The sequence below is a fragment of the Onychomys torridus genome, chromosome 9, assembly GCF_903995425.1.
Source record: "Onychomys torridus chromosome 9, mOncTor1.1, whole genome shotgun sequence".
Taxonomy (NCBI): Eukaryota; Metazoa; Chordata; class Mammalia; order Rodentia; family Cricetidae; genus Onychomys; species Onychomys torridus.
The window spans coordinates 3,010,893-3,025,499 of NC_050451.1; the positions used below are offsets into that span (position 1 = coordinate 3,010,893).

Genomic DNA, 14,607 nt, shown 5'->3' on the forward strand with positions numbered 1-14,607 from the left:
TAAAAGGTATTCAATAAAGAGTACGTTTTTCCAATCCTCCACCAGATCACTGGCAGCCTCACAAAAGTTCCTGCCCTGGACTTCACTTCTGGAAGACACTTACAGTTCTAAAGGCCTAGATGTTCCCATCTTAGATCGCTAAGAGTCAGACTCACAGCCCCAGGGATCTTCTAAGAACAGTTAGTAAAGACTCTACCATATCCAGAGCCCAAGACTACTCAAAGGCTTGTCTAAAAAGTCCCGAAAAACCAGCTCTTCTGAACCCCTGTGGGACTTGCACACCTGTCACCACTTGTGAAGCTGCAGTGTCTTTTATCCCTATGACAATGGCAACCACGGAGTGGCAACCACACGGGTAAGCACCGGCCTGGTTGCTAAGGAGGCAGAAAGCAGAGAGGAGACATTTTGGAGTTATCCGCCACTTTCATTTACAGCTGCTGGAAATTCCGCCCAACAATGAAGTACACAGCAGCAACTGAGAAGCATCAAACACTGCCGTGTGCTCACGGGGTCCAAACTACAGTGGGGAGAAGAACCATGTGCTGGTTTCCTTTGCTGAAGGCAAGATTTCCACCCCAGGAACATGAGAGCCAGTGACCAAGCCCAGAGTATGTGTTTTGTGTACACATCATCGGTAACTAGATCTAAGCGGGAGGCCTTCTAAACATGAAATATATATATGCAGCTTAAAAAGAGACTTTGGGAGGCTGGTTTGAGTTAGAGTCAAGAATTTTCTTAATGTCCCCCCTCTCTCTCTTATGGGCAGTTACTCCCTGGCTGACTGAGACAAGATATAGCCCCTGGCTGACCCTGGTTCACTTCCCATAGCCTGGCAGGGTTGGACCTGGGCAGGAGATGACAGGCAGATCCCATGAGGACTGCCAAGGATGACTTAAATCTCATTATTTAACTCCTATACCTTAAACTGTCAGACTGTCAGGATTCGGCCTAGCAATCTTCATGATGCTATTGTAAAGCCCATGTGACCAATGACCATCTGAGTCCCTTACACATCACTACCATTAGAAGGTACAATTACGCCTTTAAATCCCAGCACGCAATACATCTCTATCATGGTGTTAATGGTTCAAGCAACCTTGAAGTCACTGTCATGTTTGAAAAGACCATTCAGGATTGTTTCATGTCTAAATTACTCTATAAAATCATGTTCATTTTTCATCTTCTGTTCAGAACATATTTAACGCTAGAAATGGCTTTTCCCATTAGCTACACTGCACAAAACAGCAGTTTCATTTGAGTTTTCATCAGCTATTACTACTCTCCTAGAGGACTAACCTCTACTGGGCAATGCTACATGCCAAGCCGAGGCTCCATCCGTGCCCTAAGGAGCCCAGACGTGGCCCAGCCCCAAGTCCTCTGAAGGGAGTTTAGATTGCTACCACCTTTTAAAAGGGGGCTGAGAAAGAATAGCGATTCATCCCCTAGCCACATGAACAAGGGAAGATCTGCTCCCTGGACTTCACTGTCCTCTCGCTTTGCAGAGATGGAACTATAATGTTGACACCCAATCTTTCAATTAAATCATTACCAGTCTGTTCCACACCAGACTGCAAATGCCTTAAAGAAGGTGGCTATGTTTGGTAAACCATGGGGTCCCTAATAACTGTCAGAATAGTTAGTGAACTGGGGGCTGCCTCCCTGGACTCTGAAGGGAGAGTAATAGGCATACCAGGACAGGGAGTCATGAAGTTTCCAGCCACAAGACAGAGGTACAAGAAAAACATCCTCAAGATACAGAGTTGGAAGCTTATGGCTGACCACGCCCCTTAACTGGTGATTTGGAGCAATTCAACAGCTTAGCTAACAAGCATGTGATTTCCCCAAATTGACAGCTCAATGTATAGAGCTACACAACATCACTCTATACCCTCTGACTATGTAGCCCAGGTTGACCTTAGAAGAGGAAATATTCCTGCTTCTTCTCCCTACAAAGCACAGGAATTACAATTGTGTGCCACCATAGCCAGCTTGTACACAATTATTATTCCCATCACAGTGGAAAGGAATTGTGATCTCCACAGAAGGGGTGGTGCATCTGGTGTCCAGGTGCAGAATGGATTTGAGGGAGTCAAGCCTGGACACACAGAAATTTGGTACGTCCACACATCACTATTCTAGAAGGAAAGAGGACAACGCACAGCTTGCCTCACAGCCACCACAGAAGCTCCCTAATGCTTAAATACCATCAAGGAAGGAAAGCAGGCAAAGGAAGAAACAAGCTGGGTTAGTAAGCATGTTTAATCTGGTGAGGTGATTTTGCAGATAAATATGTTAAAGGGACACAGTCATGCTTCCAACTTACACAATAGCTAACCAGTTGTAACAGAGACTGTAGAGAGGCAGGCAGAGCAAAGAGACTCACAGAAAAAGCCTGCTGATCTCTGCACTGCACATGAGCATGAAGAAGAGAGCATCCAGGCAGACAGGTTCATGTTTAACCCACCCAGGGGACACTTGGAATAGTTAATATGTAGATATACTCGGGTGGCCCTCAGTCCACCAGCTTTTGTCTTCTAATGGGAGCAGTAACAAGGAGTCTTACCTTTGTTGTACATGTTCGTTGGCACTTGGACATCACTCAGACTGATGTTTACAGGCAAATTATTAAAGTGGTCGTTGGGGGCTAAGATGAATTCTTTCCCCAGTTCCAAAAAGTTCCCATCTTTGTCCCTTTCATTGATCAGCACGGCATTGAAGTATTCATACTAAAAGAGAAAGTCAGAAGTATTAGAGGTCGGTGGCTCAGAGATAAGGGCTGGAACCTTATCTGTGTGCTGTCTCCTGCTTTTATGATGCCCATCTACTTATAGAATGAGCATTTGCCTGAGTACCATAGCATTAAAGGAATATTTGCCAATGCTATTCAATATTCTTGAAAAAAAACCTTTATCTGAATACAGAGAAAATTGCTAAAATTGTTATAAAACATTTTATTCTTCGTAAGTTGAAGATGAAACATTTCCTAAATCAGCTCACACTTTCAAGTTGAATGTGGTTGACAAATCAATGGATAGGAAAGTTTATACTATGTCAGATCACCACACTTGTGGAAAGATAATGAAACAGGTCAGTAGCAGGAGGGGAAAGGATGCATCTTTATACAGTATGCTCAGGGAAGTCTTCACTGTTATGATAGTCTTGCAAAGGGGCATAATGAGGTGAGGATGTCAACTGAGAAAAGATTTAGAGGGAGTGTCTCCATGAGAGAGGGTAGCAAAGAAAAGGACTCTCCTGCAAGGTGCTTCCACAAAAGGCTTTGTCTACACCAGCTCACATATAAAGAAGGCTGACTTCATTATGGAAATTAGCCTAAGGTCTTCAAGGGTTAACACATTTGGTTCTTAATATATAATTGTTGAAAACTACAATACTAATAAGTAGGTCTGGAATTCCAGCACTAGTGATCTACCCTCCCCCAGATTCATGCTGTTAACAATTTTACAATATTGCAAGACATCCAGTGGTTATGTTTGGTTAGAACTCACAGATCAGGATCTTAAAAGAATTATAACAATAAGGGGATAAATGGAAAAATTTCCATGGACAGCATGGAAAAACTGGGCAGCACAAAAGCAAAGTGATGACTAACCTATAAAAGAATCAACATAAAATACTAAAATGAAAACACAGAAACAGATATAAAAAGGCCTTTGATGGACAATGAAACTGGACACAGCTAGAGGAAAAAATCAGTAGGATGGAAGACATGTCAATGGAAATTCCTCCACCAGAAAACCAATGGGAAAAATTAAAAATTAAAAAAAAAAAACTATAAGACAATTGCAAATCATAGAGTGCATATATGCAGAAAGAAAAGAAAGTATGTAGGAGTTAAAGAAACACTTGGTTTTTAAGGGCTGAGAGTTGTCCAAAATTAATGACAAACCACAGATCCAGGAATCCCAGAGAGCAGCAGGAACAATAAATAGGTAAATCTACACTGGCATCTAACATATTTAAACTGTAGAAAACCAAGAATAATTCTTGAAAGAAGCTAGATGGGGGAAATGATTTATCTAGACAGGACTGTATTGGCCAACCTTGGTTGTCAACTTGACTACATCTAGAATCAACTAAAACCCAAGTACCTGGGCATGCCTGCAAGAATTTTCTTAGTTGGGTCATTTGAGGTGAAATAGACCCACCCTAAATTAGGCCACACTTTCATAAAAGGACACGAGAGATGGAAGCTTTTGCATTTTGCCTGCTCGCCCTCACTCTCCCTGGCAAGTTTATCTATCCCGCTGCTACTAGATTCTAACATATACTGAAGACCAGCTGAGACACTCAGCCTTGTGGACTGAACAACCATCATATTCTTGGCCTTCTCGTTAGGAGACAGCCATTGTTGGAGTAGCCAAACCACAGGTTGTAAGCTGCTGTACCAAATCCCCTCTTAATATATAGATTCCTTCTAGTTCTGGTACTCAAGAGTAGTGGTTCTCAACATGTGGGTTGTGACCCCTTTTGAAAAACCTCTATCTCCAAAAATACTTATTCTACGATTGATAACAGTAGCAAAATTACAGTTATGATATGGCAACAAAAATAATTCCATGGTTTAGGGTCACACCAACATGAGGAACTGTATGAAAAGGATGCAGCATTAGAAAGGTTGAGAACCACTGCCATGCTAACTAATACAAGAAGCAAGAATATTGTGCCACACTTCTCTTCACAAACCATGAAAGCAGGAGTCAAGTGGAGTAAACTGCTTGAAGTACTCAAAGGAAATCAAAACCACCTAGGTGGACCTGTGCATCCAAAGGTGCTTGTCCTCCACATATGAGCAAGAAATGAAGATCTAGTCACGCAGAAGTGGAGAGGCTTTGTCTTTAGTTCAAAGCTCTTCATTGAAGGAAACATAAGCAGGTCAGAAAGCACAGTTTACAGAAAGACCATAAGGTGGGAATAAATGAAGATACTTTTTTTTTTATTCTTAGCTGACCTAACATGTAAAAGCTTCTTCAAAAGAAAGACAGCAACAAGTTATTGGATGATAATAGTTTGTGGATGAGGGAAAGGAATTACTTCAGCTATAAGAGGCTGAGGGTGGGACAGGGGATGAGTAATGCTCTATGCTCTGGTTTGAAGATGCTTCCTACAAAGTTCAGTTATGGCCAGTGTGATGACAGTAACAGACAATTGTATTGTGAGGTTCCTTCCTCATGGATGAGATTTAGTACCCAGATATAAAGGTTTGATAGGGGAGTTCATCCTATTTGCTGATCCACCTCCTATCATGTGAAAATGGTGTTTCTCTGACAGAGGATACAAAATCAACCAGCTTGAAAGAGGGGAGCAGATTCCACTCAATACCAAATACACTGGCATCTTTCATTTGGCCTTCTAACCTCCAAAACATGAAGAAAATACATTTCTGTTTCTATTAACCATCCAGTCTAGGATATTCTTTTATGGCATTACAAATGTACTAAGATACTCATTGATAAGGCAATTTCACTACTGATGTAGTAGTACAGGGTATTTAAAAGCAAAGACCAATGGAACTACAAGGAGTAAAGTCACCACTACACTACACACATCAGTACTTTTGTTGGTTATTGTTGGGCTTCATGGGCAAAAACATAGTAACAATCAAGATGAAGTGAGCGCCAGCACAAATTGAACTAAATTGGCATTTGTATTAAAAAATGTCATCCACTAAGAACGGAATATATTTGTTTGCCTCACATGTGAGAGTACTTGCTCCAAACACTTGGCAGGATAGACTACATTTGGGGTCATGATATATGCTTTCCAAGCTTAAAAGAATATGAGTCACACAGAGCATGTTCCTTGACATAATGGATTAAAACAAAACTAAAACAGACAGCATATAGATTCCCAGTCATTAGGGGCTTAAAAAATATGCTTCTAAATAACACACAGACCAAAAAAAAGGTCTTTGGAGAAATCTTAAACCATAAGAAAATGATAGTTACAAGTGATCAAACTACATGAAACAGTTCATGGGAGAGGGGCAGGTAAATCACACCACCTGAGTCTATTAAAAAAGGAAACAAGATCTAGGAACAATCACCTAAGCTTCTAATTGCAGTAAACTAAAAGACAGGAGCACATTAAATCTAAAGTAAGGGGGATTAAAATGAGGTGGTATTTCTTTTAATTTGTAGAACAGAATTCATTGAAAAAGGAACCAGGAAACGAATAGAGAAAAATCAATGGAAGCAGAAGGCTAGTCTTTGAGACGATTCATCACAGTGAAAAGACACGAAACAAAATCATCAATGAGATGACTGGACATGAGGCAAGAGTCCAGGGCACACTCAGTACAAAGTACCCAGGATTCTGACCCAGTGTCATTACTGAGTGCACCTTACTCTCCCAGGTAAGGAGCTGTAACAGTACCTCTGCAATCTCTAAAATTATGTCACTGGGAATGTTAATGGAGATCCAGTGCCAGGACTTATATTGATTTATATTGGGAGTTGGTCTTGTAACAGTTTTACTTGGCAACTTAACCTAGTTGACTTTCATACAACCTAAGAAGTGTAGTACTACAGCCAATGAGGTCTATCTGAAGTATGATTATCGCTGATGTTTTCCCAAACAGTGCATTATAACAAAGACTAAAGGTAGAAAAATACCATCAAATGTCTTACATGCCTTCCATCATAACATAATATGTTAGTCATGTTCCATCACTCTAACAAAAGTCCCTGAGAAAAACAACGGAAGAGTGTTTGATTCACAGTTTATGAGGCTGCAGTCCATGCTCCACTGTTTTCTGACATGAGAACTTGCTAGAAACAAATTGTTCCTCTCATGACTGCCAGCAAACAGACAGGAAGAGACCACTGACAATATACACTCTTTAAGGCATCACCTGAGTGACTTGGATGACCTACTTCCTCCAACTGAGACCCATATCCTGCCCCTCCAATGTCATCAAATTATGCACCAATCATTGTGTTAATACTGATTAGTTCACAGCCAACATGACCTAGCCATTTTCCAATGATGGGAGCCTTTTAGGAGGCTACTTCACATCCAAACTAAAACACATTAAATTAATGGGCTTAAATGTAAATCTATGCCTTCTGTTAGGCATTAGTTTCTTGGATATAGAAACACTAATAAAACATAATTTGGGGGACTTTATAAAAATTCAAAATTTCTCATAATTAAATTTACCACGATAAAATAAACAGAGAAGCATGGCTATGGAAAAGCAGCAGGCCTGCTGGTGACCCGCACCAACAATGCAATACTGAACTCATACAACTCACTTAAAATTCCAGTCACCATATGGGCACATGTTACAAAAGAAGGTGTATAAAGAGCCAAGGTGCAGACTAAAATATGTTCAATGTCATTAGCCAAAAGGGAAGTGAGAAATAAAACCTCGATCACACACTATTTCACACCCAAGGGATAGCTAAAATAAAAAACCCTGACATTAAATGTTGCCTCTGATACACAGTAACCAGAAATCTCACAATAGTTGCTTGTGAAAATATAAAATGCCATGAATATTTTGGAAAAATATTTTGTGCTTTCTCACAAAGTAAAACATATACCACCCTACAAACCAGCAATCTCTATCTTAGGGAAATGAGAACATACACCCACAAGAAAATACTTATATAAATGTTCACAAAAGCCCCTTTTATAACAGTCCCAAAATAGAAATAACCAAAATATCCCAAGAGATGAAGGGATAAATGAGTCTTTGATATCTTCATGCAATGGGTTACCATTTGAGAGCAAATTACAGATACACTGAATACATGAATAAATCTCAGGTGCATTATGGGCACACATGTGAGATTCCATTTATTGAAAGTCCTAGAAAGGACAAGCCTACTGTGAGGCAGGGTGGGCATATTGGGAAGCTCCCCCTTTTATGGGCCACATGGATATATTCATTTCTCAGTATTCATTGGATTGACTACTAAAAACAAGATACTATTTAAAAAACAACTGTTTTACTAAATGGGAATGGATACCTCAAAAATATAGTCACAGAATCTTTTAATTATCTTTAAAATTATCAATTCATGAACTTTAATTTTATGTATGTTTATATGTATATATGTGTTGCATGCATGCATGCATAGTCACATGTGTGGGCACACAAGGTGTGGGTGCATATGCTTGTACATTTAGGTGCAGGCCAGAGGTCATCATCTAGGGTCTTCCCTGATCATTATCTACCTTATTTACTAAAGCAAGATCTCTCAATGAACCCAAAGCTCATGGCTTTCAATAGCTAGCTGGGCTGCTCCAAGGGTCCCCCTCCCCTTCTCAGCCTCAGGAGTGCTGGGATTACGGGCATGCATCACACCTGCCTGGCTTTTACATGCATGCTGGGGACCTGAACTCTCGTTCTCATGCTAACATGGCAAGGATTTGATCCAATGAGCCATCTTCCTAGCCACCAATCAACAAACTTTATAGAATCAGAATTTAAATGAACAATCCCCACCCCTCTGTTTTTTAAAGCTCCATTTACTTGACAAGTACCATAAACAGAAGTAGCCATATCTTTCTCCTAAAACAGAAAAAACTTGATCACTATATCACAGGGGCTTCTTATGAGGACTCTGCTTTCTAGGCATCTCCCAAGGGCTTCACAGCCTGCCACACTTCCTCAAGCTCACACTTTCACCTCCCCACTCCCAGGGGACTGATAGCTCCATTCACAAAAACAAATACATGCCCTGCTCCCTAAATGACAGTGCAGCTGTGGCTCACACAACCTGGCGGCAGCTTCTAAACTTCCATGTAATTGGTTAAGTCTCATGACTCAGGATATAGATGAAGTAAGGATGGAAATGTAACAACACTTTCCTCACTGGGGTGTCATTTTTTATCAAGGACAACTGTGTGTTCAGCTTGTCCTGCCTGAGCCCATGTGTCCACCTGTACTGATTTCAAAAAGTCTGCCTTATCATAAGCAAGAAGAAATATTCTTCAGGGAGGTAGGATAGCTCAGCGGTAAAGACACTTGCTGTCAGGCCTGATGAACTGAGTTTGATCCTTAGGACATACATGGTAGGAGAGAACCAGCTTCTGCAAGCTGTCTTCTGACTGCTATCCTCATGCACACAAACACACATAAAACAATAGCAATAATAAAATAATAATTCACAGGCTTCAGAAGACATTGCTGTCATCACCAGGCTCAGAACTCTGACCACAGGATTGAGTAAACTGCATGCTTAGTCAGCATCACCTTAACGTTTCTAACTCTTCCTCACCCGCCTAGGGTCTTTAGTGAGTGTTTGGGAGACCTACTGGGTGTGTCTGGAGCACAGAGGATATGGATCCTGAAGACCCGATGCAGCATGCAAAATACAAGACCCAAAGTAGCAAGTGTGTTGATCTCAGAGCTTGCCCTGGTCAGATGTAGTAAAAGATGTAGTGATATACTAAGGGATTGTCTCAAGTTCTTCTATAAAGCAGGATAGGTAGGCTTCCTAGAAGAAGTTAGGCAGCAAAAATCTCAGGCTTTGGAGGTTTTACTTCAGTATTTCATACATAATGAATTGATCCATGAAAACTTAATTTACCTCTAGTTTACATAATAGAACAGAAGATGGAGCCTTCAGTATGTAGTTGGCCAGTCCCTGTACTAGAGTGCTGTGGGGCTTGCGAGAAATAAAACACCACAAAGTCCTTTGGTAATAAAGATCTAAAAGGTGTCTAGGAACAGGTTCTTAGAATCTGGGGGCCTGGGCTATGTGGAGGAGAGACACAGCAATAACTAGGCTAGGAAGCCTGTGTGGGGAGATGGGGACACACAGTGTCTCAGGCTAGCTGATGTGTGGGTAGAAATGGGAGCTCTGAGAAGAAGGCAGAATGAGCCAGGGGAGAGCATCCTAGACTCTGGATGAAGAACCTAGACATTTTTAGTTGTGAGCCTAACATTTATTGGCTGAGCCATCTCTCCAGTCCTCATTTTATAGATTTTACTTTTGATCTGCAAGCATTCTTTCCACTTAGAGGGTTTTGAGCAGCATCACCAATATATATATATATTTGTTTAGAACTCATTTGTAGTATTAAAATATTATGCTAACATGTACACATCATAAAACACCTCTAAAATTTATATACAAGATGGGCCTCGTGGTGGATGAAGACTGATGCAGGAAGATTATAAATTCAAGGCCTCCTTGGGTTGCAGAGCAAATTCAAAGCCAGATAACTGTCTCAAAATGAGAAACAAAGAAAGGTCTAGGGATGTAGCTCAGTGACAGAACATGTACCATGTGTGAGGCCCTGCCTTTAATCCCTTGTACACCAAACCAACCAACCAACCAACCAACCAACCAACCAACCAACCAACCAACACAGAAAATGGTACTCAAAGTGACTAGAAATAATAAAGGCCTTGTTGGATGCCCTGGGGCCTCACCTTGCACATCTCAGGGACCATACTTAAATGCTGTATCCCAGAGTGATATTTTCCAAGGAGGATCTGAGAGCTGTGAACCATGCCGCAGAATAATGACAAGGGATCGTTAGTCTAATGAACAAAGTTTGGAAAAGACATGAAAAGCCAGGGTTCAGTAACATCAAAAAGAGAGCTGGTGAGATTGCTCAGTGGGTAAAGGTGCTTGCCATGCAAGCTATAGTCCATTTGTTGCAAGGTTTCTCAGAACCTTCAACTCACTTTGAGAACGAACAATGCATGCATCAAACTGGGTTGAGGTTTGGTGGGATGTCATGTGGAACATTCTCCAAGTTTGTCTGACAGACTACTATCCATCTAAGCATCATGGAGCTCACTGTGCATGTGTGTGCACACGTATGTGTGTGTGTGTGTGTGTGTGTGTGTGTGTGTGTGTGTGTGTACATATGCACACACTTGCATGTGCATGCAAATGCTATCTTTTAATCGGTACACAAATCTTCATGGGAACAGTTCCATGCTGCAAGAATTGTGTCTGTGTCATATACCATGGCATTCCCAGCCCCAGCACAGTGGCATTGCTGATGACTTGGTGGTAATGGGCTAGATGATAGTTTCAGCATCCACTTGGGTAGCAGGCCTCTCCTGTGTTGCACAGACATTGCTCTGTGGTCAGCTTTGTGCATCTCCATGATGTCAGGGTTCATGTGGACTGAAGATGGGGAAGCAGGGTGGCCAAATTTACATCATGTCGTGGCATCTGCCACTATTATGGACACTGGAGTGGGTACCAGAGAAGAGGGATGAATGACCAAGAAGTGATCAGGGCTGATGTTCTGCACTGTCACCATCAGGTGAAGAGAACAGAGGTCCTGTTGTCCACCCCTCTGGCTATAGAGGTCCTCTTCTGTACAGTCGTTGACACAGACCATGGCTACTTTCAGTTCTGATAGGGTGTGGTCCAGGCCAGGCTGGAGGTGCTATGGGTCTCCTTAGTGGAGCATGGGAAGGCTCTGTTTATGTGCCCTCCCTGACGGGAAGGCTGTGGCCAACTGGAGCTTCTGAGACAGCATCTCTACCACAGGAAACTCAGTCCTCCTCTGAAGTATGGTCCAGCCCTTTCCTGCCACCCACAGCCTAGAAACTCATCACTCCCCAGTTTAGAGTCTGGCAATCCAGAGAGTAAATATTTTAGGTTTTGCAGATCAGACGGTCTATGTTGCAACATCCAATTTGGCTATTTTAGTGAAGGCAGCCAAGTGCAAGGCATAAACAAAAGGATGTGACTGGGCTCCAATAAAACTTTATTTACACAAGCAAGCAGCTGACAGAAGACAGCCTTCAAGCCCCCATTTTCCTATGTCTTGCCTAGATTCTTTCTTTATCCTGTGTGACTGGAACCTACTCTCCACCAGCAAGATGTCCCAAGGCAGTACATCTCCTCAGTTAGCACCTCAGTACAATTAAATTGCATCCGCAGACAGGGCCCAAGCACTGGGATTCCTTCAGCCCTCCCAAGAGACTCAGTATGCACTCAGGCTGAGCCATGGTGCTCAGAAGAACCTCAAGGCACTACTCGAGGCCCTGCTGTGTGGGTGGCAAGCATGTGATGTACCCAGTGATTCTATTATGCCTTAAAAGTCTTTTGGTTGCTTCTTATGTGTGCAGGCCACAGACACAATCCCCTGCAACCTCCCAGAGAGGGGCTTGTACATCACTCCACACTGACTCACGCCTGAACCTGATAGGGGCAACTCATGAAACCCAGCCTGGAGGGGAGATCCTAGACACTCAGTTGAGAACCCTTTTCAGTAAGTGACCACAGGCTAGGTTCTCTCCAGGGAAAGTGCAGAGACAGACAGACACATGGAATAATAGGATAATCATGTGCAGGATAACTGAGTGTTTATAAATGCCTGTGTTTGCCTCCATCTTCCCATGTAAGATGAAGAACTGTAAATGCCTTCATGACTGTGTGCCAAGCTGATGTCATAGCACCCAGCAAAGATAGGACAGGTAAGAACTCAACAATGGGTATCCATGGAAACAAACTCCACCCCACCTGCAAGGTACAGACTTACTCCTCTTGAAGCCCTTCTTACCTCTAGACGATCTGGCTTTTTCCTTTCTTTTATGGTATTCACAATTCTGGAAACCCCTAAAGGATGTGTTCTGAAGGTTGCCCCTTACAACTTGTTGACATCATAGATCCCTTGATGTCTGAAGCCTCGGCCCTGCCCCAAAGCCCTCCTTCACTATTCCTACTGCAAAGCCCCTTCCAAAGGCCCTAGCAGACATGACCGACCAACAATACAGAAGGACATTTTTATATTCCTAACAAGATAGGGAAGAATCCCCAAGCTGCCGGATTCCCACGCAGAGCTTCCTTAAGTGTGGATTTCACATTATGCACTATTCAAGATACCAGGCTATCTGGCCATATGAACCAGATTTGGGCCAGGCGGTGGTGGCACACGCCTTTAATCCCAGCACTAGGGAGGCAGAGGCAGGCGGATCTCTGTGAGTTCAAGGCCAGCCTGGTCTACAGAGTGAGTTCCAGGAAAGGTGCAAAGCTAAAAAAAAAAAAAAAAAAAAAGAACCAGACTTGGGAGCTGAATGTACAGTGAAGCACCACACTCGCTTCCTATGGCATTCTGACATACTTGGACTAGGTTTTCTTTTCTGTAGGGTGGAGGGGGTGACACTCCTTCAGATCTTTCTGAAGATGAACTAGGAAGGGATGAAGTGTACAGGAGCCATGGGCACAGTGCCAACAACAAGCTCTCCATGTGTTTGGGTTCTCCCCTTTCAAGCTTGTTTTCCCACCCTTTCTTGCTCTGGGATGATAGCCAGCTTTTTACAACTTAGATTAGAAAATAAAAATTAATAGGAAGATTAGTCCCAAATGAGGCGAGCAAATATCCAACTCTCCAGGCATAAGTGACACAGACCGCTACCCAGCCCAGCCTCTCTCAAACATCCAGTGCCATTTGGTTACTGCTCAATAATCTCATATTCTCTTCATGGGTGAAAGTTGATTTGTAAATTATCTGTTCCAGGATATTTCTGAGTATTATCATTACATTAACTCACTTATAATTCTTCAAGTGTCGGAGCTCTTTTAAGAAAGAAGACAATGAATATCCCTCTTCTGCCATCTGGAATCTGCAGCCTGAGAGCCACTTGTGTTGGACTATTAATGGCCCCCTTAACAAGCTGCTTAGACAGACCTTGGGCTGATGCCTTCTGCTTATCACTCAATCTTGAGAGCCTGAAGGTGGAGTGTTTTATTCCAATGTGCTGAATTCAAGTCCCAGCTCTGTTGCTATTCTGTAACCTCTGCTACCTCATCTATCAAATGAGTTCACAACCACTCCTGTTACAGTGGAGTTGACTGGGAGACTAAATGGAGGAAGAAGATCTGTACCTAGATCATGGTAGGGTTTAGATATCGATATAGGGGCTTAAGTCTGGTTGTATACTGCAAGTTTCCTTCGATTCTAACTATATCACTTAAACACGCCATGTAATCACTGTGGTGGTAGAGCTGCTGGATGGGCAGAGGAAAGGGGATGGTTTGAAAAGGCAAGGTAGACAGTGGGGCTTTTGCACTGCCGTGGCAGAAGACCTGACAAATAAGGAAGACTTATTCTATTTTATGGTTTTAGATAGTTCAGTTTAGGATGGTTCAGCCCTATGTACTTGCATAAGACATCACTAAAGCAGGGGCCTGGCAGAGGAGCTTCTTCATGGCAGGCAGGAAGCAGGGAGAAGGGATGCCAGAGTCACACCAGCTTTCTCCTCTCCCCACTTTTATTGCGGCTGGGCTGCCTGTGGGAGGCTGCCAGCCACATTTGAAGCAAGTCCTAGCCATATGTGACGCAAATCCCCATGGCCTGTCACTAATACTTCCTGGAGATGTGACACACTTATCTTTTACGGAATCCTACATCCAGTCGAAAGGACCATATAGATTAACTATCCTGCAAGACTAGCCCAAGGTCAGCACCAATCCTCTCATCTGGACCCTCAGCACCTATCTGGGTCTCCCATTCTCATCCTAGCAAACTGACATCCAAGAAGACTCAGCAAATGGACCAGCTCTGTATACAATCCCCCAGGGGCTTCTACTGCTCTGAGGTCACTAAACATCAACCTTTATCTTTCACCTTGTATGTGAGCATATGAACATGTAGGCAGAC

At 42.6% G+C, this 14,607-nt stretch overlaps 1 protein-coding gene across 2 annotated transcripts in view; it reads right to left on the reverse strand.

Moving 5' to 3' along the window:
• Cacna2d3 (calcium voltage-gated channel auxiliary subunit alpha2delta 3) overlaps positions 1 to 14,607 on the reverse strand; it is an 844,799-nt gene that overhangs the window by 494,342 nt on the left and 335,850 nt on the right. For both annotated transcript variants that reach the window (XM_036199702.1, XM_036199701.1), the window contains exon 5: positions 2,564 to 2,726. In XM_036199702.1, the coding sequence (XP_036055595.1) occupies positions 2,564 to 2,726 (163 nt within the window). The remainder of the gene's footprint in view (positions 1 to 2,563; positions 2,727 to 14,607) is intronic.